The sequence below is a fragment of the Mustelus asterias genome, chromosome 19 (assembly GCF_964213995.1).
Source record: "Mustelus asterias chromosome 19, sMusAst1.hap1.1, whole genome shotgun sequence".
In the NCBI taxonomy this organism is placed as follows: Eukaryota; Metazoa; Chordata; class Chondrichthyes; order Carcharhiniformes; family Triakidae; genus Mustelus; species Mustelus asterias.
The window spans coordinates 54,680,782-54,706,084 of NC_135819.1; the positions used below are offsets into that span (position 1 = coordinate 54,680,782).

The 25,303-nt window shown below is 41.8% G+C and overlaps 1 protein-coding gene across 1 annotated transcript in view; it reads left to right on the forward strand.

Moving 5' to 3' along the window:
* The window catches only part of mov10l1 (Mov10 like RNA helicase 1), a 70,567-nt gene that overhangs the window by 20,366 nt on the left and 24,898 nt on the right, over positions 1 to 25,303 (forward strand). The window contains exons 7-18 of the mRNA XM_078234616.1: positions 944 to 1,468; positions 2,956 to 3,156; positions 4,993 to 5,098; positions 5,196 to 5,373; positions 8,076 to 8,146; positions 12,155 to 12,246; positions 12,383 to 12,441; positions 15,139 to 15,260; positions 16,667 to 16,814; positions 17,751 to 17,935; positions 19,313 to 19,459; positions 23,398 to 23,519. Coding sequence (XP_078090742.1) covers positions 944 to 1,468; positions 2,956 to 3,156; positions 4,993 to 5,098; positions 5,196 to 5,373; positions 8,076 to 8,146; positions 12,155 to 12,246; positions 12,383 to 12,441; positions 15,139 to 15,260; positions 16,667 to 16,814; positions 17,751 to 17,935; positions 19,313 to 19,459; positions 23,398 to 23,519 — 1,956 coding nt within the window. The remainder of the gene's footprint in view (positions 1 to 943; positions 1,469 to 2,955; positions 3,157 to 4,992; positions 5,099 to 5,195; positions 5,374 to 8,075; positions 8,147 to 12,154; positions 12,247 to 12,382; positions 12,442 to 15,138; positions 15,261 to 16,666; positions 16,815 to 17,750; positions 17,936 to 19,312; positions 19,460 to 23,397; positions 23,520 to 25,303) is intronic.

Consider the following 25,303-nt stretch of genomic DNA (forward strand, 5'->3'; position numbering starts at 1 on the left):
CATTGCTGGCTAGGCCAGCATTCATCGCCATCCCAGATTGCCCATGGGAAGGAGGTGATGAGTCATCTCTTGAACCGCTCCAATCCATGTGTTAAGGTACACCCGATACTCACCAAGGCTCCTTAGACAGCACCTTCCAAAACCCACAATGGCTACCTTCTAGTAGGACAAGGGCAGCAGATACATGGAAACACCATCACCTGGTTCTCTCCAAGCCCCTCACCATCCTGACCTGGCAAGGTATATGTCACCGTTCCTTTACTGTCGCTCGATCAAAATCCTGGAACCCCCTCCCTAACAGCAATCTGGGTGCACCTATACCTCATGGACTGCAGCGGTTCAAGAAGGCAGCATACCACTACCTTCTCAAGGGCAAGTAGGGATGGGCAATAAATGCTGGCCTATCCAGCGATGCCCACGTCCTGTAAAACAAATGAATTTTTTAAAAATGCCCACAGTGCCATCCGGAAGGGAATATGCTTTTAAGGGTACAGACATCAAAAAATGCCATTTCTTTTGGTGCCAGATCAATAGTTAATTTTAAATCTGAGATTGGTAGATTTAGCCAAAGTTATTAAAGGATATCTGGCAAAGGCGGCCATGTGAAGTTAGGTTACAAATCATTATGATTCTATTGAATGGTGAAAAAGACTCGACGGGCTAAGTGGCCTGCTCCTATATTCATGCAGAACTTTATGGAAGAGAGCATTTCAGCAGCAATGTTGAGGAGAAACAGGTAGGACAAAGGCAAACTAGAGGAACTTGGCCAAACCCGGTGAAATTACATTGGATTTTGGACATGCTATGACAGTCTGAAATCTCTGGACAGCTGATTAAATATTTGTGGTTCTCTAGCTCTGAATGTAATGGAAGGGATGATGGAAGTTTTACGTGTAGATTTGATGTACGTTTTATTTACTCAATCTGTGATTTTGGTTTTCAGGAACAAAGGAGAAGAGATGTGTAGCCTCCTGAGCTACAAGATGGCAGGATGGGAGAGAGGAAATCAGTTCTTTTTGGCATCAGCACATTTAGTTACTGTCTCTGAAAATGGAGCCATGCAACAACAGAGCCCCACTAAATTTGACTCGAACTGCGGAATGATCCAATCCCAGTCTTCATATATGGCCCTCGGTTCTTCCTTTCCCAGAATATCGGTTCACTCGGATTCTAAACTTTCCTACGTGGCTCTCGATCACCCTGATGTACCCACGCTTTGTGATGTAACCTCACATCGACCAGACGATTCACGCAGTTCGCATTGCACCCAAGATAAATTGCTGAACAACCTACCATCAGTCTCTGCAAGTTTGGTAGATCCGCTGAATTGTCCACAGACATGTGACCGTGCTGATCTACAACCTGAAAAGGTGAAGCAAGAGTTCAGTGCAAATGCAGAAATTGATGAAACAATCCTGCAAATACTGCCTGGTGGAAAAGCCTATATACGCCTAGTGTGTGAAGCAAAGTAAGAATCTTGATATTGATAATCTCTTATTATCGAAGAGAATATTTATCCACAGAACTCTAAGATAGCTAACACTAACTTTAAGTCTTAAATATGTTGAGATTTTTTTAAAGTATTGAGTATGATGAAAAATGATGGCACAGGAAGTGAAAGCCTCAGCTAATTTTGGCTGAATGTTAAAAATCTCCTTATTGCTTTTCTGATTTTAAAAAGCCTGCTCAGCCACCTGAAAGAAGATCAAGGAGTTCCTCATTTCTGCTTTGATTATGGTCAACCAATTCCATCTCCACTGCTTTCCTCATGTTGTTTCTCTCTTTACTACCACTCCCTATTTCTACTTGTCCCAGTGCAGCTAGTATATCGGATAATCATACAACACAGAATGAAACCATCGGATAATCATACAACACAGAATGAAACCATCTGGGGCAGAGTGTCAAAAATGGAATACTTCACTTAACAGGTTGTCACTACCCTTTGCGAGTATATACAGCAGGTTTGCTTTGTATGGAGTTGTTCGATTGCAAAACCTATTTGAAGCTGTTCTGGCTCTGGCAATGAATGTATTACTACGAATCCAGAAACTCAGCTAATGTTCTGGAGACCCGGGTTCAAATCCCGCCATGCCAGATGGTGGAATTTGAATTCAATAAAAAATATCTGGAATTAAGAAACTACTGATGACCATAAAACCGTTGTTGATTGTTGGAAAAAACCCATCTGGTTCACTAATATCCTTTAGGAAAGGAAATCTGCCATCCTTACCCGGTCTGGCCTTTTTGTGACTCCAGAGCCACAGCAATGTGGTTGATTTTCAACTGCCCTCAGGCAGCTAGGGATGTGCAATAAATGCTGACCAGCCAGTGACACCCATGTCCCACGAATGAATATTACAAAAAAAACTCATCTTCATTGCTGATGGTTTAAAACTCAAACCTTTTGTTTGAAAGATTGACCTTTGTTTTATTACTATTGCATGTGTTTTGTTATGTGGCGATCTGGTCACCATTCACACATTTGTCAGGCATTGAAATCCTATGGGACAGCAAGTCTTCTGTATGTCCATTCTGCCTCACTGTTTGCATTGTGGATGTCATTGCAGTGTGCCAATAGTTTATCTTTTTAGGAAAAGTCGATTCAAAGTAACATGGTCTGATGGTTTCCTTGTATCATGTACTGTATAATTCAATTTCCAGGAACTTCCAATTGTGCATTGAGCTTATTTTGTTAGTGTGGCAAAAGGAGCAATACTTTCATTAAAATCTAGAATATAATGGATTTCTGTGGTATGGGCTTTGCCTCGATCTCCATAAATTGTTAATAGTGAAAGACATGAAATCACGCTGGATAGAGAAAGTACATTGGATTTTTAAAATGGTATTTATTTTACTTGCAATACTCATTGTTTGAAACACATTCCAGTATAATTCACTCATTTTCTTTCACATAATTAGCTTTTAAATGTAATTTTGTCCTTTTTTTAACAGAAATCCTGGCCGTTGTAAAGATCTTCTCCTGCTTCATTTTAATGACTTTGTGGTGGGATGCTACGTCGAGGTAGACGTGACGAGTGATGAGGAATCTCTCCTTGGACCGAGATCCCGTTATCATCCCATTCAACCCAAATCCCTTCAAACAGAACAAAAGGAAACCAACTTCATGGTTGTGAGTGTGAAAAATCCTACAAGGTACATTGGGTTTTCAAAATGTCACGCTAGCATTTCTCCTGCGCCATTGCTCATGCCTTAGTCGGAGGATTATAATGAGAGAATAACTCGGAAGAACTGGCTCTCCTATATACAATATCTTATAATATTGCTCAGGCCATCCATTTTAAAATGGGTCCTGTGCACGGTTAGAATCATGATTGTTCACTTCATCAGATGGGAAATTTAGTCTACCCAAAACTGATTTAAGGAAGTTTGTGTATAAATACATGCTTTCAATCATGCTACGTATATATAATTAATAAATTGATAGGAGTTGCATTCATGCCCTTGGGGTAACGCAATTTAATAAATCTTCAGTAATAAGTTTTAGGAAAGTACAGAGTATTTGAGAAGGCGAATTAAAATAGGAACTGCAGCTAGTTTGTGTATTCTACTACATTACCTTTGTTAGTCATACTGTGCAATCACAGCAGCACTCTGTCCTTGGCTTGCCTGTCTAGTGATGACTGGATCAAATTCGAAATGACAGAGAACATTGCATTGCTCCACAGCTGACAGGAGAAAGTTGCACATTCCAGATTAGGCAATTAGCTGAGTCCTGTCTACCAAGGGACTCGTCAGAACTCTGGCCCCTTCCATTTGTGTTGCAAATATAAATTGCTAATAAATTATAGTCACTTTCTGAAAAGATCTTTGCCAACAAAAGACAGGGGAAAAATTGAACTTGTGTTAAATTGGATACCAGTGAGGTTGAGGAGTGTGCAACTTCTCAGATGGGAACCCCAAGTCGAATGGGGGAGAGGCAGCCAGGAACAAGACATTGATTTGGTGATCGGATGTGTGAATTGGCCCATCAAAGGAATTGGATTGGAACTTCTTGAATTGAGGAGGATTTTGGGAAGTCGCAGGATTGGCAACCAGAGGATCTTCCTGGAAAAGATGCCAGAGTGCCAAGTGGAGGCTGAGGTGGGAGGAGAAATAGACTTAACTGAAGCAAAGAGATCAATTAATTAAATTTAATCCCAAGTTTGTTACATGGAGCAAAGCTGAACCCAAGGAATGGCGGGGGGGACGGGGACCTATGCCCTCTAGTTTTAGACTCCCTTACCTTTGGGAAAAGATGTTGAATACTTACCTTATCTGTGCCCCTCATTATTTTATAGATCTCTATAAGATCACCCCTATGCTCCAGAGGAAAAAGTTCCAGTCTATCCAGCCACTCATAACTCAAACCATCAAGCTACAACTAGATTAGAGGGAAAATAATTTAAGTAAGGAAATAATTGTTAACAGTTGAGATATCAGAAGGGAAAAGATGACGCAAAGCAGACTGGAAAAATTACAGAAAGCTAGAGAAAGTTCCATCGAGAAGTGTGTAGTTACAGGTGTGGCTGTGTGTCTGTGACACCAAATAATTGCCCAGTCCAGAACGGGAAACCCTATTGAGATGACATCTCATGGAAATGAGAAGTGGCACGGCAAAAAGTAAGGCATTATTTGTCACTAGCCTTTTCAAGTCAAACACAATTAAAGAGGTAGCTGTAGTTAGAAAATATGATTTTTGACCGTGGGAACTTGGTTTTGAATGAGTAAAGCCGGTCTATGGTTTTTCGAGTGTAGTTGATCATTGTACTCGGGAGCACAAGTTTGCAAGCAAGATTAAAAGCTGCTTTCAATTGGACAACGGCCAGATTCTTCCATTGTGGAATTTAATGAAAGCAGCTGATGTCTGCCTGATCCCTCTGCAGGACAGGATAATTTATTGTGTAGTGAGTGAAAAGTATTTTCCGAGATTTGAGCAACAGCTTGTCTAACTTTTAATAACTTTGTGGATGTTCTGCCCAGACTGGCCAGAAGACACATACCTAGCTTCCTCCCACAGTACACTGTACCTGAGAGATTGAAGGAGTGCATTGAGAAAGGTGCAGATGTCCTGACTATTCAACCAAACCTGTCAGAGGTGAGTCATTTAACTTGATCGCAGCCCCGTCCTTTTCCCATTTTTGTGTGAAAAGTTATCTCTGCTGCAAATGAATATTTGTTTGCAATCGTTTTAGGCTCTGAACATGTCGAACTATAAAGACCATTTTTCAACCCTTCTGTGGCTGGAAGAGATTAAAGCCGAGATGGAGATGAGGGACTTTAAAATGATGGCGATGACTTTGAAAAAGCAAGGCGATTTCCTAATTCTGGAGGTTCCAGGGTTGGTTGAAGGTCGCCCATCAGTATCTATTGGTTTGTTGGACATGAATCTGTTAACAAACTACTAAGATTTGAACCAACTAACTTTGCGCTACTGCCGCAGTTTGGGATGTCAGAAGGGACAGTTAGTGTAGTTAACCCTCCCTCAGCTTTTTAAACTGTGTCTTTGTCTTGAGGTTAATGTAAATTTTGAGCCCAGCTATTGATTTGTGAGCTGGGTGGCATAATGGTGTGACTGCAAAATAATTCAACAGCATCCAGGGCAGCAGCTGAGGCAGGCTAAATCTAGGCATATCAGATCGTCTCCATGGAGCTAGCAAAATGAAATTAAAGCATGATCCTTGGCAAAGGAGCAAAATGTCTCGCTGCAAGAGAGCTTCACTCTGGAGTATTAGAGACAGGATGCAGGTATTCTGCTTGGGAAAGATGAGTAAAATTCAACATTTAAAAATGAAAAGTAAATGAATGTTAATAGAGAGGCTGAGCTAAGGTGTAAGAGTGCATCTGTGAGTAACTGCTGATAAAGCTGCCTGCTGAAGCAAGGGGATATTAAAAAGGATATCCAAAGGTTTTACTTGTTAGTGTTACAAGTAGGCTCACTGCAACGAAGTCGCCACACTCCAGCACCTGAGGGAGAATTTAGTATGTCCAATGCACCTAACCGGCACGTCCTTCGGACGGTGGGAGGAAACCGGAGCGTCCGGAGGAAATCCAGCCAGACACCGGGAGAATGTGCAGACTCCGCACAGACAGTGACCCAAGCCGAGAATCGAATCCCGGGTCTCTGGTGCTGTGAGGCAGCAGTGCTAATCGCTGTGCCACCAACGGGAATGGGAATCAAACAGGAATATCAATAGCAGTAAAATCAAAAAGGGGAACACCAGCAATAATAAAGCGAAACAGAATGTAAATAGGGCAGACTGGGCACGGTATTATGAGTGAAGGGTTTGAGAAGACTTTGCTGTGGGTTGTGCCCAAATCCATCAAAAGGGTGGTGAAATGTGATAACTGTCTGTTGATCAGCAAACTTGTAAAAAAGTTATGGCTTATTCAGAAAAAGAAATGATGTTCGCAACACAACCGTCCCAAAAATCCCCAGGCAAAATTCAGGCTTCGATGTAAGAGATGAAAATCCGGGACAGACTGGAAGGATTTTAAACTAGTAATGGCCCAGGGTTAGGTGGTATTTATTCCGAAGAGCTGAGACAGTCTTGTGTGTGAATTTTTGAGGCACTAAGTATCATTGACTGGGCCAATGAAAGAAGAATAAGCAAGACTTGCATTTATATAGTGCTTGTCACCGTCTGCAAACGTCCCAAAGTGCTTTGCGGCCATGAAGTACAGTACCTTTGACGTATAGTCACAATTTTAAGGAAGAAATTGCGGCCAATTTGTGTACAGCAAGTTCCCACAAGCAGCCGGAACATTGTGAGAACTTACCTATTGTTTGTTGTAGAAAGTGCTGCAGGATTTATTTTTTTACTATCAACCAAGAGGGCAAAAAAGTCCCATTTGTACACATCTGTCCCATTTGTACACTCATTTGAAAGACGGCAATGCAGCATTCCCTCAGTAGAGAGTGCCGACCTGAATTAGAGAATGATGTTATTGGTGTGCTCTAGGAAAAGAACTTGAAATGGCTTTGTTGCTTGAAATTAGTGGGTATGGGATTAAAGTTGGAAAGCTGCTTGTCTGTCTGATCTGTATTGCTATGTGTATTTATGTACTGAGCAATGGGGAATGTCCCAGATTTATTGTTTTGATTACAATACTGTTTTGTATCTCTCTGATAATGTTAAATACATGCAGATAATATAAGTGATAATGTGGGCAAGGCCAGCATTTATTGCCCATCCCTACTCGCCCTCGAGAAGCTAGTGGTGAGCCTTGAATCGCCGCAGTCCGCGTGGTGTAGGTATATCCATAGTGCTGTTAGGAAGAAAGTTCCAGGATTTTGTTCCAGCGACAGTGAAGGAACGGTGATGTATTTCCAATTAGAGATGTTGAGTGGCTTGGAGGGAAACTTGCAGGTAGTGGTGTTCCCATGCTGCCCCCGTCCTTCTAGGTGGTAGAGGTTGCGAGTTTGGTAGGTGCTGTCCGAGGAGCATCTTGTGGATGGTACACACTGTTGCCAATGTCTGTTGATGGTCGATGGGGTGGTGGTCACAAGGGTTGCTTTGTCCTGGATGGTGACGAGGTTCTTGTGTTGTTGGAGCTGCACTCATCCAGGCAAGTGGAGAGTATTCCATCACACTCCTGATTTGTGCCTTGTAGATGGTGGAAAGGCTTTGGGGGTGAGGAAGTGAGTTACTCGCCACAGAATTCCAACCTATTTATGTAGCCACGGTATTTATATGGTGGCCCAGTCAAGTTTTTGGTTGGGTAACCCCCATGGTTTTGATATAGTGGCCAATTCAGCAATGGTAATATGGGCAGATGTTTGGATTCACCCCAAGTGTTAAAATCAAACTAACTTGAATTAAATAAATGCTGTAATTTTCAATTAAATCAAACAATTCTGCATTTAATGTTCAAGGTTTATATGACTTCCTTTAGGCAACCTTTCGGGGAAATAATGAAGCATTACTTTTATTTTACGAATATAGAGATGAAAGGTGGTGTGCAGCAAATTATTAGAATAACAATTGCGTTATTGACTATTGTTATTTGATCAAATACCTTGCTATTCATTTAGATTTGAAGTACTGTTTAAAATGTGCTTTCTTTATCATTAGGTGAACGAATAATATTAAAGAATTCATGTTATACGGAAGCTGAAATATGGTACTCTGGCTTTGTATCTGAGGTAAATAGGCTTCACACTGCAATCTGAGCTACCAATAATTATCTGGAAAGAAAATAGTACTTCATTCAGTTACCAATTAAAATTGCATTCTGTGGGCTTTTTAAAAGAACGAGAATCATGTGCTTACAGTAAGAATATTTTACAAGCAGAATTTGCAATCACAACTGTGAAATTGTGGAGAATTTTTTTTAAAAACTACTATTGTTTCAGAATGCTCAAACACTTGTATTAATTCTTAGAAATAAAAAGTTCATGCCTTATATCCTTACACCAGCACTAATGTCTGAAGCTGTTGTCATGCTTGTTTTGGATTTTTTCCACACTAAGAGTGAAGTTAGGGATCAGTTTTGGTCTAATTGAAGGGGAGGGGGGTGATGTGTCTGAGAGTTTGAATTCCCCACACCTGTCCTTCTCCCTTCTATGTTCTAGGCAGTTTTGAAGATGTTAGATTTTTAAAAGAAAATTTAGAACATTTTCAGAGGGCAGACGCTGTTTTTCACCCAGTTGTGGGCAAGGAAATAAATTTCTCCGACTTAAAGGGATCTCTGTTAATTAATCTGAATAATATAATTATTCTTCTTGCTCTCCCAATATTCTTGCCTCATCTCTCCTCCTCTGTAAACTTGCTGACATTTGCTCAAAGGTATTGTTTGAAACGTGCCTTTTGCTCCAAGTAATTTCTTAGGTGATCATTCTTGATAAATAAGTCTGTTTGGTTATAGTCATAGAAATAGTATTAGGCCATTTAGCCCTTTGAGCTGTTTCACCACCAATTGCAGTGGAGAGTTTCAAACTTCTACCGTTTTTTTGCTGTGTGGAGGTGTTTGCTATTTTCACTCTTGAAACATCTGGCTCTAAATTTTAGACTCTGTTCCCTCGTCCTAGACTCCCCAGCAAGTGCAAATAGCTTCCCTGTATCTAACCTATTTGTCCCTCTTGAAGGAGGTCTTATAGCATCCTTACCTCCTTGCCTAAAGCTCGGGGTTTAAGTTCCACTTCAGAATTTTAAGGCCACAGAAGGTGTGTTCATAACAAACCAGTTGATTATAAGTCCTTCCAATACACCTGATGGCAGGCATAGTGGGGGGGGAGTTTGTCCTGGTCAGCCACACTGCAGAAGGCAAACAGCCAAGCCTAATCATGGACCAATCCAATGGAAGTTCATGATCACTAACATCTCTTGGGGCATGGTACAAGACAGAAGAGGAATACCTTGAAATTTCAATCAACTCAACCCTTAACGTTCTAAATGCTGCAGGAGCATTCAAATTAGGAGCAGGAGTAGGCCACTCGGCCCCTCCAGCCTGCTCTGCTATTTCGTAAGATTATGGCTGATCTGATGTTGTAACCTCAACCCCACATTCCTGCTTACCCCCTGATAACTTTTCACCCCCTTATTAGAATCTAACTAGCTCTGTCTTAAAAATATTCAAACTTTTACTGCCTTTTCAGGAAGAGTGTCCCAAAAGTCACTCCCAATTGGGTTGCTTCAACAATGGCCCACCTTGCAGGGTTTCGATCTCACCTTTCATAAGAACATAAGAACATAAGAAATAGGAGCAGGAGTTGGCCATCTAGCCCCTCGAGCCTGCCCCGCCATTCAATAAGATCATGGCTGATCTGACGTGGATCAGTACCACTTACCCGCCTGATCCCCATAACCCTTAATTCCCTTACCGCTCAGGAATCCATCCATCCGCGCTTTAAACATATTCAGCGAGGTAGCCTCCACCACCTCAGTGGGCAGAGAATTCCAGAGATTCACCACCCTCTGGAAGAAGAAGTTCCTCCTCAACTCTGTCTTAAACCGACCCCCCTTTATTTTTGAGGCTGTGTCCTCTAGTTTTAACTTCCTTACTAAGTGGAAAGAATCTCTCCGCCTCCACCCTATCCAGCCCCCGCATTATCTTAAGTCTCCATAAGATCCCCCCTCATCCTTCTAAACTCCAACGAGTACAAACCCAATCTCCTCAGCCTCTCCTCATAATCCAAACCCCTCATCTCCGGTATCAACCTGGTGAACCTTCTCTGCACTCCCTCCAATGCCAATATATCCTTCCTCATATAAGGGGACCAATACTGCACACAGTATTCCAGCTGCGGCCTCACCAATGCCCTGTACAGGTGCATCAAGACATCCCTGCTTTTATATTCTATTCCCCTCGCAATATAGGCCAACATCCCATTTGCCTTCTTGATCACCTGTTGTACCTGCAGACTGGGCTTTTGCGTCTCATGCACAAGGGCCCCCAGGTCCCTTTGCACGGTAGCATGTTTTAATTTGTTTCCATTGAGATAGTAATCCCATTTGTTATTATTTCCTCCAAAGTGTATAACCTCGCATTTATCAACGTTATACTCCATTTGCCATATCCTCGCCCACTCACTCAGCCTGTCCAAATCTCTCTGCAGATCTTCTCCGTCCTCCACACGATTCACTTTTCCACTTATCTTTGTGTCGTCTGCAAACTTCGTTACCCTACACTCCGTCCCCTCCTCCAGATCATCTATATAAATGGTAAACAGTTGCGGCCCGAGTACCGATCCCTGCGGCACGCCACTAGTTACCTTCCTCCAACCGGAAAAACACCCATTTATTCCGACTCTTTGCTTCCTGTCGGATAGCCAGTCCCCAATCCACTTTAACACACTACCCCCAACTCCGTGTGCCCTAATCTTCTTCAGCAGCCTTTTATGGGGCACCTTATCAAACGCCTTTTGGAAATCCAAAAACACCGCATCCACCGGTTCTCCTCCATCAACCGCCCTCGTCACATCTTCATAAAAATCCAACATGTTCGTCAAGCACGACTTTCCCCTCATGAATCCATGCTGCGTCTGATTGATCGAACCATTTCTATCCAGATGCCCTGCTATCTCCTCCTTAATAATGGATTCCAGCATTTTCCCTTCTACAGACGTTAAGCTGACTGGCCTATAGTTACCCGCCTTTTGTCTCCTTCCTTTTTTAAACAGCGGCGTAACATTAGCATTTCGAGGTTCCTTTTCCTGTAGAATTTTGTGTGCGCTCAAGCAGCACCTTCCGAGCGCACTTAGGAATTTTCGGCTATGCCCAACAGAACACCACTGCTTCTAAGTGGTTCACTTGCCCCAGTGATCCACAGCATGGATCATAGAATCATAGAATCCCTACAGTGCAGAAGGAGGCCATTCGGCCCATCGAGTCTGCACCGACGACAATCCTACCCAGTCCCCATTCCCGTAACCCCACATATTTACCCCGCTAATCCCTTTAACCTAAGCATTCCGGGACACTAAGGGGAATTTAGCATGGCCAATCAACCTAACCTGCACATCTTTGTGGACTGAGAGGAAACCGGAGGAAACCCACGCAGACACAGGGAGAATGTGCAAACTCCACACAGACAGTGACCCAAGCCGGGTCCCTGGAGCTGTGAGGCAGCAGTGCTAACCACTGTGCCACCGTGCCGCCCCCGGTTGTGGATCCGTAACCTTTGGCTGCCTTTTCAGATTTTCAGGTCTTCAATTCTGTATACTGCAGCTTTTTCTTTACCTCGGGGGGCCTATTTCTTTGCTCCTTTCTTTTAGCTTAGCTTAACAGGTTCCTATTTCTGATCCCTGTCTTTGTCCCTTACCTGGGACTTGCTTCTGGGATTTATCTCTGTCTCCATCCTGTGTCCTGCCCCTGGAATACCCAGTTGATAATGGCGCTCTGGTTCAGTTCATCTGACCTGCTTTTCGTGCTTTTTGCCACTTCCTTGCTTCGCGCAGAACCAGCCTGAAGAAGGTAAAACAAACTGTGCGTGTGCGATCATTTCGCCACCAGGGCGTGCGCAAAAGTCTCGAAGCTTGTCAGGAACTGGAGTTCCCAACCTCTGCCTTCAGATTAAGGTAAGTTTTGAGTTTCACCACAGTGTCCCATTTGTCCTTGAAGTTTTTCTGTAAGCTGTGCCTTCCCTGGTTTGTAGAGCTGGTCGTTCTTTTCTCAGAAAGGTAACAAGTTTCTCCTCCCCTCTCTCGGTGTAGGTTTATGAAGATGAGCTTCTGCTGAAGTTTAATTCTGCTTTTCACCAATCCTATGGAGGGGAACCTGTGGACGTGGAGTTTACGTACAACAGGTAAAACCAGGATGCACACAGTAGTTGCAGTTTGAAAAATCAACTGAAGCGCACATTAAAGTAGAAATTGAAGGTATAGGAATTTAACTTAAAATTAGTGAATTGGTCTGTATTCATTTGAGTTTTTCTGTTTCAGAATCCCAACCAGGAGATGTCAGTTTGCTGTGGAGCAAGCTATGCATCTTGGTGAAGCAGGTATCATGACTTTGAATTCTCTGTGGGAGCATAATGTTGTTGTTGTTGTTGTTTTCTGGCATCTGTCAAAGTGGAGGAATTATTGGAGCTTTTGCCTGTGGTATTTTGAAGTAATATTGTGTTTTGTATTTGATGTTTGAAGGACGACTAAACGTGACAACGTTTTCACATCAATCAAAAGTGACATCCTACAGAAAGCTAATTTGTTTTGGTTATCTCTTGTTTCTTATCTGTATCATGAGGAATGTTGTTAATTATATTCAGAAAGGAATTATGGTTTATTGTCATTTCCCAGGATTCAGATTGCAGCCACTACTTCATATCTGTGATATTTTATATTCTGGCATCTGTTCTGAGAAGATAATTTTTTTTGGAGGAAGGAGAGAACATTAAAAAATTCCTCTCACAGACTGAACTAATCAAGTTGGCAAAGATGTTTAGGATGGTGAATTTGCAAATTGCTTTGGTGATAGGTTCCTGGAATAATAACTTTTTGAACTGACTATGGATTTTAGAATCACAGAATGGAATCATAGAATCCCTACAGTGCAGTGCACTGACTCGCTGGCACCTCATCCCACTCAGGCCCTATCCCCATAATCCCACTTAGTTACCCCACCAACCAACACATCTTGGGACACCTAAGGGGCAATTTAGCATGGCCAATCCACCTAACCTGCACATCAGACTGAGAGGGGAAACTGGAGCACCCAAAGGAAACCCACGCAGACACGGGGAGAACATGTAAATTCCACAAAAACAGTCACCCAAGGCCAGAATTGAAGCCGGGTCCCTGGTGCCGTGAGGCAGTAGTGCTAACCACAGCCACCCTGATCTAGTATTGTGCAATGAGGCAGGGTTAATTGGTAATCTCATAGTAAAAGATCCACAGGCAAATATTCATATCACAATTGAATTCCATATGATGTCTGCAAGTGGCATATTTCCACAATCATAAACAAGAATCTTGTCCCTATCTAATTGGCTTTAAGTTTGAGCGGAGAGCCTGCTAAGGTTGATAGTGAACATTGAAAATGTTGAATTCTTTCTTTAAGTGTTTATCAATGAAATTGGGAAATAAAAACTCTGCAAGAAACATCCATCTGTGGCTTACTGAGAGCATTAACGATTGTGTTAGATTAAGAGAAGAGGCTTATCATATGACAAGGAATAGTAATAAGCTTGAGGATTGGGAGTGTTTTAGAAACCAGCAAAAGGCCACAGAAGATTGATTAAAAATGGAATATGAGGGTAAACTATAAGAGCTTTTACAAGCATATACAAAAGAAGAGAGTAGCTAAACGAAATAGAGACATTGGACAAGTACTTTGTGTTTGCCTTTACAATAGAGGACACAGATTACATACCAGAAATGGAGGGTAACCGAAATGAGAAAAGTGTGAGGAATTAGAGATAATTAATACCTGCAGGGAAAAGGAATTACAGAAATTTCTGGGGATAAAATCCACCAAATTCTCAGGACTTATGGTTCGAAAAGAGGTAGCTGCAGAGATATTGGATATGCTGATTATTTTTCAAAATGGGCAAGGCAGATTGGAAGTTAGAGTGCAGTAGTTCTACTATTCAAGAAAAGAGGGATAGTCAAAACAGAACTCCTTATTATTTAGCCTGACAACAGTCATTGGGAATATGTTTGAATCCCTTATTAAGGAAGTTTTACTGCGCTTGGAAAAGTAATTAGAATGAGCAAAGTTAGCTTTTCTTTTACAAAAGTGAAACCATGTTTGACAATTTCATTACAGTTTATGTTGTGGCTGTAACCGGGAAGGTAGATGGAGAGCCAGTGGACGTGATATATCTGGATTTTTAGAAGACATTTGATGAGATGCCTCACAAAAGGTTACTAGACAAGATAAGGGCTCATGCAGTTGGAGGCAAAATATTAGCACAGATAGAGGATTGGTTAATGGATAGGAAGCAGGGAATAAGAATCGTAGAATCCCTAAAGTGCTCATGAAGTCTGCACCGACTCTCTGACAGACTAACTTACCCAGGCCCCCCGTCCCCCACCCTATTACATTTCTCATGGCTAATCCATCTACCCTATACACCTTGGGACACTACGGGGCAATTTACCATGGCCAATCCACCTAACCTGCACCATCTTTGGATTGTGGGAGGAAACCGGAGCACCCGGAAGGAACCCACACAGACACGGGGAGAATGTGTAGCCTGGGACCCTGGAGTGGTGAGGCAGCAGTGCTTACCACTGTGCCAATAAACAGGACATTTTCAAGTTGGTAGATTGTGACTGCTGGAGCCCCAGCTATGTACAATCAATTTAATGACTTTGATGAATAGACTGGCGTACCTGGGTTTGTTGTTGATAATGAAGATCGATGGAAATCAACGTGAGGAGGGCACAGAGGCTGCAAAAAGATATAGACAGATTAAGTGAGTGTTTAGCGAGGTGGTTTAAAATGAATAAAGTTTAAGAATGTTACAGATAGTTGAATGTTTGAATGCAGTAATCCTTGTGTTGGGACTTTAGGGAACAGGGTGGTCTCGTTGAACTTGGAGGGTGTAGGGTGGGATTCACTGAAACACTTTGTGAGGCTGGGGAACAATTTTATCCCTTGGTCAATTTGTTTTGTAATTTATTCCAGTGCTAAAGTTTTAAATTGTCTCAAAGTTCAGCCAGTAATTTCACCTTCCTTTTGCCCATCCCAATCCCAGCTTTGTTTCCAGAGAATATTGTGCCAAAAACTCCACAGACTGTTACTACATGGAATGATATTGACGTGGTTGTGTCAAACAAAAAGAAAAGTTGCTGCAGGCCACAAGACCAGACTAAGAAAGTAAGAATATTTGTAGGATTTTTAAAAAAATACTTGCATTAGAATGGGATAAATTTTCTGTTGAACCATAAATATTGGTATTTAATATGCTTGCATGTTGGTTTGTTCTTTAAAGTTAAGAAATTGCACTGTTTTTCACCCCACCACCCTTCCCTATTAGGGTTATCTTAAACCCAATAAGAGGAGAATAGTCAATTCAATATTGCTCGCCTCCTGTCATTAAAATTAAGATGGTAGTCATGATGTGGAGATGCCGGCGTTGGACTGGGGTAAACACAGTAAGAAGTTTAACAACGCCAGGTTGAAGTCCAACAGGTTTATTTGGTAGCAAAAGCCACACAAGCTTTCGGAGCTCTAAGCCCCTTCTTCAGGTGAGTCCTGAAGAAGGAGCTTAGAGCTCCGAAAGCTTGTGTGGCTTTTGCTACCAAATAAACCTGTTGGACTTTAACCTGGTGTTGTTAAACTTCTTACTATTAAAATTAAGAAGCAGTGCTTTGCAAACACTTTCATTAAGGGCTCCGTTTCAAATGTTCTCCATCACTGCAAGATGGTCCCCCTACTCCTGCATGTGTGTTTCACTCCAAGGTGAGACAGTGAGCCCACTCTGCAGTGTACGTGCACAGCCACACTCCACTACACACACATCCCAAGGCCGCACCAAGCCCACCTCTGGCAGCCAATCACTCAAAATGTGATAGATTCCAGGTTGAGAAGCACTGGTTTAGTGTAATCTAGCAATCACTGAGTGAGTGAAGAGAAAGACAACCAGTTGAAACCCTTGGTCAGGTTTGGGTGTTTGAATCATGGCTTGAATTGAATTTCCCTTTGATCTCAATTAAATTGACTTGTCCTAATTTGAATGAAAACCATTTTTGTGAACATTTAGTATATCAGATTTTCATTGTTGGATTTCATTTTGATTCTCCAAAAAAGTTTTTTGTGGGATTTTTTTTTTGCATACAACTAATCTGGGTAAATCTTGCATTGAGAATCACTGAAGAGCTGAACAAATGCGCAATATTCAGCAACTCCACCGAAACATTTGTCCAAGTTTTTTTTTGTTACTGTTGTCTATTTCTAAGCAGTTTGCTCAGGAGGGAATATGGATGGTCAAATATTCACATTTTTGCATTGAAACAAAGTGATGGAAAGACTGACGTTAGCATGATGTATTGAACACGATTATCTAATAGAGTGAGGTGTGTCGACAGTGTCTAGTAGAATCGAAAGTGCCCTATTTCATGCTTCAGTCCTCTTAAAATTGGAATACCACCAGATATTTTTAAATGTTCTGTTACCTTGTATTAAATGGCCAGTTGAGAAGTATATACTGTGCAGTATATAAAACCACCTCTAAGACAACATTTATTCACTCACTGTGAAATGATATTCCGATGCTGTTTCAGAAAAAGGATGCGGATGCAAAATTAAGTCAGTCCTGTTCAGGTAAGGAGGGCTGGTGCCATGATAGTGGGAACAAAGTTATGAAGGAGAGAACAACTGAGATGATGCAGGCGTCTGATGGATTGTCAGCTAATGCACAGACTGGGGATGGTGAGTGCAGATAATACACTTTTAAGACTCTAATTATGAAATCCACTTATCTTAAATACAGGGGAAAACCTTTCCAATTTAACTGTTTGTCATCAAAAGTTACTGTACTTAAGGCCAAGGTGACCTTATTACAATTGTTGCAATATATGATGTAGCCTGTTCCAACAGAAAGTTAAAAAACAGTGTGGCTTTTTTTTCTTTTGAACCATAGCCCTTTTAAATGCGAACACTGGACGTCAACATTTGCTTTCCTCCTAACTTTGAAGGTCTTACTGTAATTTCCTCCATGTGTAAGGATTGTGTTTTGGCTATTCCCATCCCTTCAATGTTGTTACCTTTACAGGTAACAGAAAATAAGCTGAGAAGCTTTCTGGGTCCTCTGTACATGGATGGTGTAAATCAGGTGCAAAGTAACTTCAAAGTTTAAAGTTTATTTATTAGTGTCACAAGTAGGCTTGCATTAACACTGCAATGAAGTTGCTGTGAAAATCCCCCAGTCGCCACGCTCTGGTGCATGTTCGGGTACACTGAGGGAGAATTGTGCATGGCCAATGCACCTAAGCCGCACGTCTGTCGGACTGTGGAAAGAAACCAGAGCACCCAGAGGAAACCCGTGCAGACATGGGGAGAACGTGCAGACTCCACACAGACAGTGACCCAAACTGGGAATCGAATCCGGGTTCCTGGAGCTGTGAGGCAGCAGTGCTAACCACTGTGTCACCGTGCTGCTTTAAAACTAGCTAGCTCAGACTAGACCAGGGATTATGTTCTTATAAAACTAATCACCTGCTGATCTAAAATTAATTCTTTAACTACCTTTCTGCATTTTAGTTACTGACTGTGTTGATGGATTATACTAAATTACTTTAACAATTTCTGTATAGGAAGACATTTAAACCTTTAACCTGTTTTCCAATTTCACTAAAAATATTGTAGGAGGGAACCATACAGGTGAACGATCCAACAGGCGGGAGAATAACTTTTTCAACTTGCAGCTGAATGAACATCAAAAGTCTGCTGTCAAGAGGATCCTCAATGGTGAATGCAGACCAACACCGTATATTCTGTTTGGACCTCCTGGCACTGGAAAAACGGTCACTATCCTCGAAGCCATCTTGCAGGTACTTTACATATTGTTAGATAGAGCTGTGAAGAAGGCCTATAGTGTGTTAGCTTTTATTAGCAGGGGGTTGGAGTTTAAGAGCCGTGGGGTTATGCTGCAACTGTACAGGACCTTGGTGAGACCACATTTGGAATATTGTGTGCAGTTCTGGTCACCTCACTATAAGAAGGATGTGGAAGCGCTGGAAAGAGTGCAAAGGAGATTTACCAGGAAGCTGCCTGGTTTGGAGAGTAGGTCTTATGGGGAAAGGTTGAGGGAGCTAGGGCTGTTCTCTCTGGAGCGGAGGAGGTTGAGGGGAGACTTAATAGAGGTTTATAAAATGATGAAGGGGATAGATAGAGTGAACGTTCAAAGACTATTTCCTCGGGTGGATGGAGCTATTACAAGGGAGCAGAACTATAGGGTTCATGGTGGGAGATATAGGAAGGATGTCCAAGGTAGGTTCTTTACGCAGAGAGTGGTTGGGGTGTGGAATGGACTGTCTGCAGCGATAGTGGAGTCAGACACTTTAGGAACATTTAAGCGGTTATTGGATAGGCACATGGAGCACACTAGGATGATAGGGAGTGGGATAGCTTGATCTTGGTTTCAGATAAAGCTCGGCACAACATCGTGGGCCGAAGGGCCTGTTCTATGCTGTACTGTTCTATGTTCTATGTTTATGGACATTGATTCATTTTACCATTGCATGTGGTTACTCAGCCTCTGGTGACTTCCATTCTGTAAGCGTGGATGGGTTTGCCCCTTTTGCGTTTAAGGCAAGCCAACACTCCGTTCCAGTGGGGGTACCAAGGCATTTGTCCACTTTCTTTCATTGATCTGCCATTTCTGATTTGGCCTCCATTGAAGTTAGTACAAGGATGTGACTTTCCCTGGACTGACTTCTTCCTGTGCAGAAGTGTCTGACCTTAGTTCAGCACTTTCTCACATTCTACAGCTGACATTGGTAAGTTGCCTTCACAGGAACCATGTGCACAAACTTGTGTCCTGCCACTCTACGAAGCAATGACTATGCCATACCATCATATCAGCCCCAACCTAATACTGTTATTTAGTCTAGATTGTTTAGGAATCCGTTCATTGATAACATTCTCAGAAGTCTTTGCTCAGTCAGATATACTTGATGAAGTGAGAAATTCATAAATATGCCCAGGTTTTATTGAAATGGAGTTCATTTGCAGATTAACCAATTGCAATAACATTCCCTCTGAAACGGCCATAATTTTGGACACTGGGGAGCAAATCTGAAAATGCATGAGGTTTCAGGAAGAGTTGCTAAGTGCTAGTTTTCTGTACGTTTTTGATTTTTATTGCTTTGTCTGGTGCAGGAAGAGCTCAGTGCTGGAGTTGTAAAAGGGCTTTTGCTTCTGTTTAGATTCACTTCACTTTACCAGACAGTCGGATTTTGGCTTCTGCTCCATCCAACAGTGCTGCTGACCTGCTGTGTTTGCGTTTACATGAAAGTAATTTGCTGAAACATGGAGACATGGTACGAGTTAATGCCACTTGCAGACCCATAGAGGTATGATATCTCACTTTGGATAAAATCTTTAGGAAACACTTTGGCGGGACAGGAAAAATCTTTCTGGTTTTAATGAGAAGGAACCATCCTTAAATTGTAAAGAGTGATAGACTACAACTATTCTTTCTACTTGTTAACAAAAGTGTTCTATCTAATAACAGTTGCAACTCTTCATACCTTCCTGTTACAATTATACACCAATTCTCTTTGGCCTCCCTTGATCCTTTTGATCAGTTTACCTATTCTGATTTTCTCTCTTGTCCCCATTTTGTGCAGTGCATGCTGGACAGTTCTTTACATTACTTTAGCATGGTCACTAGACATTCCCAATATCATTCCCCATAAAATCACCCACGCTCCCAAGCTGAACCTTCATCGGCATCCAGCTAGCAATATTCTTAGAATTGCTACTTGTACATGAACCTTAAACACCCCTTTTTCACATTTCCAAACCAAAACATTTGTAATTTTGAGATTTCCTGTAGTTTGTTCTGCAGCGGTAATATTTGGCTATTTTACAGCAACAGTATTGGTGAAATTAAATCCTTAAATTATAGTCACAGTAAGTACGTCAGTGTGGACTCAACCAACCAGGATCTTTTGATCATTTCCCAATTCAGTTGCTGGAGAAAGAAAAATTAAAGATTGAATTTCCCCTCCCACAGTGGCCTCCAATGTCTGCGATACTGTCTACAGAATAATCACATCACAGGATGATCACCTACCCAAGGATACATTTACATACTGATCCCCGCAATAGACATTAAAACTAACATTCTTTGAGTTATTTATAGAGCTTTTATCGGACGTGTTTTTAAAATTGCGACACGTAAACAGTTTCAAAGACAGCTACTTAAAACAAAATACTGCTGTAATTGCTAGAACTATATTTTAACCTCCATGAGATTGTTGATAACTACAGCACAGTATTTTTGAATGCATAAGGTATATTCTGACTTTGTGTAATATCTCTGCGTCCACGATGCACACACTTCAATTCTATTCCTTTTGATATAAATCAAACGTGTGTGCTGACCATCAGATAGCTGAGAGGCAATTTTCAACCTGTGGAAAATTAGTGTTGTGGATTGATTTAGGTATTCTTACATGTGGGTATTTTTGTTCAAAATATTGCACTTGCCATCTGTTACACTGTAGGAAATGGCATCAAAAAAGCCCCTTCTCATTCGCAAGTGCATCTTTGTTCAAAAAAACTAATATAAAATGAAAGTGTCTTTGTAAAACATAGATACACTTGCGAGTGTCATTTCCTATAGTGCAACAAATGCTAAATATACTATCTCGAATGGTACTGAGGGCTTACCTACCAGGAAAATTCCAGGTTTTATCTCTGGTTCATAGTGAGTTTAGTAGTGTTACGATCCAGGCCAGAAACCCCAAGGTGTTTTATAAAGATAGCCTAAACCCTAAGTTTTTACATTTGAATTTGGCATGGGTAACCAAAACGTGTTTCACTCCAGATATGATTCAAGCGACCCACTAGGAAGCAACACCGGTGGCACAGTGGTTAGCACTGCTGCCTCTCGGCTCCAGAGACCTGGGTTCAATTTCTGACTTGGGTCACTATCTGTGTGGAGTTTGCACATTCTCCCCGTGTCTGTGTGGGTTTCTTCCGGGTGCTCCGGTTTCCTCCCACAGTCCAAAGATGTGCGGGTTAGTTGCATTGGCCATGCTAAATTGCCCCTCCGTGTCCTGGGATGCGTAGGTTAGAAGGATTAACAAGGTAAATATGTAGGGTTACTGGGATGGGGCCAAGGTGGGATTGTTCTCAGTGCAGACTCGATGGGCCAAATGGCGGCCTCCTGCACTGTAGAGATTCTATGATGTTACGTATTTAACAAACAAAGTTTATTTAAGAGCACAGTTAAAATATAGCACACAGAATTTAGCATAACTTTTACCAATTATAAGATTCGAACCTGATACAGAATATACCTTAACAGGTATACCTTATACCTAGCTATCTATGTTGTTCCAAGTCAGACAGCATCCCACAAACATACACCCTTTTCTAGACTTGGCACAGAAAGCAAGTTTGCTCGCGTGATGCTGGGTTTTCAGCTTTGTTCCATCTGCTCTGAATTGGTCCTTTGAATGTTGGATCAAATCTCTGCGGCTTCCCAGTCCTGGAACTTTCAGCACACCTCTAGAGAGAGAGAGAGAGACAGAAACACACTGCCTTCTTCCACAAGCTTCTAACAACAACTAACAGATGACAGAATTGCCAACATCAGAGAGAGAATAACAAGAGAATAACTACTTTCTGTCTCGAGTCGAAACAGAAAATAAAACTAAAAGCTGGCCTTTTCTGTGGAGCGCAGTTGTTCCCTAGCCACATGACATAAACTGTCAATCAAGCTCCACTCAGCAATTCCCAAGACATCATTAAAACCCCAGGACCCTGTATTAGCCTAGATTAAAATCATCATAGAATCCCTGCAGTACAGAAGGAGGCCATCCGGCCCATTGAATCTGTACCAATCTCAATCCTACCCAGCCCTATCCCCATAATCCCACACATTTACCCTGCTAATCCCCATGACACTAAAGATCAATTTAGCATGGCCAATCATTCTAACCCGCACATCTTCGGACTGTGGGAGGAAACCGGAGCACCCAGAGGAAACCCACGCAGACACGGGGAGAACGTACAAACTCCACACAGACAGTGACCCAAGGCCGGAATTGAACCCGGGTCCCTGGAATTCTGAGTGCTCTGGTTTCCTCCCACAGTCCGAAAGACGTGCTGGTTATGTGCATTGGCCGTGCTAAATTCTCCATCAGTGTACCCGCACATGCGCCGGAGTGTGGTGACTAGGGGATTTTCACAGTAACTTCTTTGCAGTGTGGATGTAAGCCTACTTGTGACTAATAAATAACCTGTTACTTTTGTGAGAGTCACCTCTTTGCAGTTGTGTAGATCACCGGGGACAGTGGGATTGGGCTTGACTTGGGTATCAGAGCTCTTTTCACACATGAAGAATGGCCACCTGAGTAAATTGTTGCCGGGTTTTTTTTCTGGCATCGAACTCCAGCAGGAGTCTCAGCATCAGAAGAGATGGAGAGGAAAAAGTGCAAGAAGGAAAAATGCCATTTTGGAAGCATTGACTGCTTTAAAATGCTACAAGATCTAGATAAGCAACGTATCTCGTACATCAGTTGCAGGATTGATAGCTAATGTTTGAATAATCGTACTTGTCTATAATTTTCATTTTTCACTTTGTGGTTTTGAGCTTTTTAAAAATATTAATTTTGAATGGGTTTCCTCCAGGTGCTCCGTTTCCTCCCTCAGTCCAAAGATGTGCGCGTTCGGTGGATTGGCCATGCTAATTTGCCCCTTAATGTCAGGTGGACTATCTAGCGTAAATGCATGAGGTTGTGGGGATGGAGCCTGGGTGAGATTGTGGTCGGTGCAGACTTGATGGGCCGAATGGCCTCCTTCTGCACTGTAGGATTCTATGAATTTATAATGAGATTATTTTCCTTAGCTTTAACTTTGCCTTTTTCATTTTGCAGTATTTTTATACAGTAGAATGTTTTTCCTTAAATAACACTGTTTACTCATTTTCTAATGCTGATCATTTGGAAGAGCTATACTTGAAAATAATTCAGAGATCCTCATTCGCATCCTCCGCTCCATCCACCTTCAGAACAGCCAGCACGTAAAACACTGACCAGTGTAAGATAACTTTGCCCAATGGTGACAAAGGCCCCCAAAAATGAGAACGTAGAATGTTTTCACATTAGGCAGAGAAATATTAATGGAGTTTCACGCTCAATGTTTCAGTGAAATTCACTGGATTAATCAGTTGAATCTTGGAGAACCCATGTTTTGGTCATAAACAGCATCACAAAAGAGATGTTATCAGAGCTGGCAATTTGCTTCCTGACTCTGCCCGTTTTTACTTTCCTGCCAGTACATACCTGAAATTGTACAACTGTACAGTAAAGATGGAGAAGACCTTTGGGATGCAGCACGCTACAGGATCATAATAAGCACGTGTAGTACGGCTGGATTATTCTACCAGATTGGATTAAGGTACAATGAAGCATGCATTATTAAATATTCTGTATTGGATTTCTATTGTATCATGCTTGCATAAAGCTGTCTCAGTGTAATGCATCCTGTTCTCGAGGGTGGCAGCTATAAATCATTGTAAGAAGAAATGTCATCTATTCCAGTTAGGGTTTTGCATTTTTGGAAATGTGTGTTGTGAATATGAATTCTCATGTTTGACTTAAATTCTTGTGTATTATAAAGTTTTCAAAATGCACCAATAGGAAAACATTTGAAAACATGTAAGAAAGCTAGCGATGCAGTCATTTAACATTTTGCTAGATTATGAAGGGACTTTGTTTGGACTGGTACTTGGCCATTTGCCTTCATCACAGCATAATGAATCACTGAATTGTTACAATGCAGAAGAAGGCCATTCAGTCCATTGTGTCTGCACCAGCTCTGCAAGTAAGCATTATGACTTAGTGTCACACTCCTGCCTTTCCCCTGTAACCATGTACATTGTTTCTATTCAAATAATCATCCAATGCCCTCTTGAATGCCTCGATTGAACCTGCCTCCACCACACTTCCAGGCAGTGCATTCCAGACCCCAACCACTCGCTGTGTGAAAATGTTTTTATCATTTAAATTTTCTTCTTTTGCAAATCACTCTAAATCTGTGCGCTCTCATTCTTAATCCTTTTACAAGCAAGAACAGTTTCTCCCTATCCACTCAGTCCAGCCCCCTCAAGATTTTGAACATCTCTATTAAATCTCCTCTCGGTCTTCTCCTCTCCAAAGAGTACAGTCGCATCCTCTCCTATCCTCCTAACTGAAGTTTCTCATCCCTGGATCCACTTTTATAAACCTCTTCCGCACTCTCTCTGATGTGTTCACATCTTTCCTAAAATACAGCTCCCAGAACTGTACACAATACTCCAGCTGAGATCTAACTAGAGTCTTGCACAAGTTCAGCATAACCTCCTTGTTCTTCTACCCTGTGCTACTATTAATAAAACCCAGAATACAATCTGCTTTATTAACTGCTCTCTCTACCTGTCCTGCCACTTCTAAAGAATTATGCACATAAATGCAGGACCCTCTGCTCCTGCAGTTGTACACTTAGTTGTACACTTTATTTTATATTGTCGCTCCATGTTCTTCAAGTTAACTAAACAGGATTTCACCTTAAGAAATCCATGCTGGCTCTTCCTAATTAACACACACATGTCAATGCGATTACTAATTCTATCCCGATAATTGCTTCTAGAAGCTTCCCTCCACTGAAGTTAAACTAATTTGTCTGTAATTGCTGGGCTTATTCTTGCAACCTTTTTGGAATAAGGGTGTAATGTTTCCAAATCTCCAATCCTCTGGCACCTCCTCTAAGTCTGTGGAAGACTGAAAGATTATGGCCAGTGCCCCTGAATTTCCATACTCACTTGCTTCAACACCCTTGGATGCATTTCATCCGGTCCCAGTGTCTTGTCAACTTTAAGAACCAACAGTATTTCCAAAACCCACTTATCAATTTTGAATCTTTGTAGTGACAGAGCTCCCTCCCATGTTACCGTGGCCTGGGTAGCATCTGCTTCCTTGGTGAAGACAATGCAAGATATTCATTAAACACCTCAGTCATGCCCCTATCTCCGTGTGTAAATCTCATTTTTGCTCCCTAATCAGTCTTAAAGTCTATTTGTTATTGTCACAAGTAGGCTTACATTAACACTGCAATGAAGTTACTGTCAAGATCCCCTAGTTACCACACTCGGCACCTGTTCGGGTACACTGAGGGAGAATTTAGCATGGCCAATGCCCTAACCA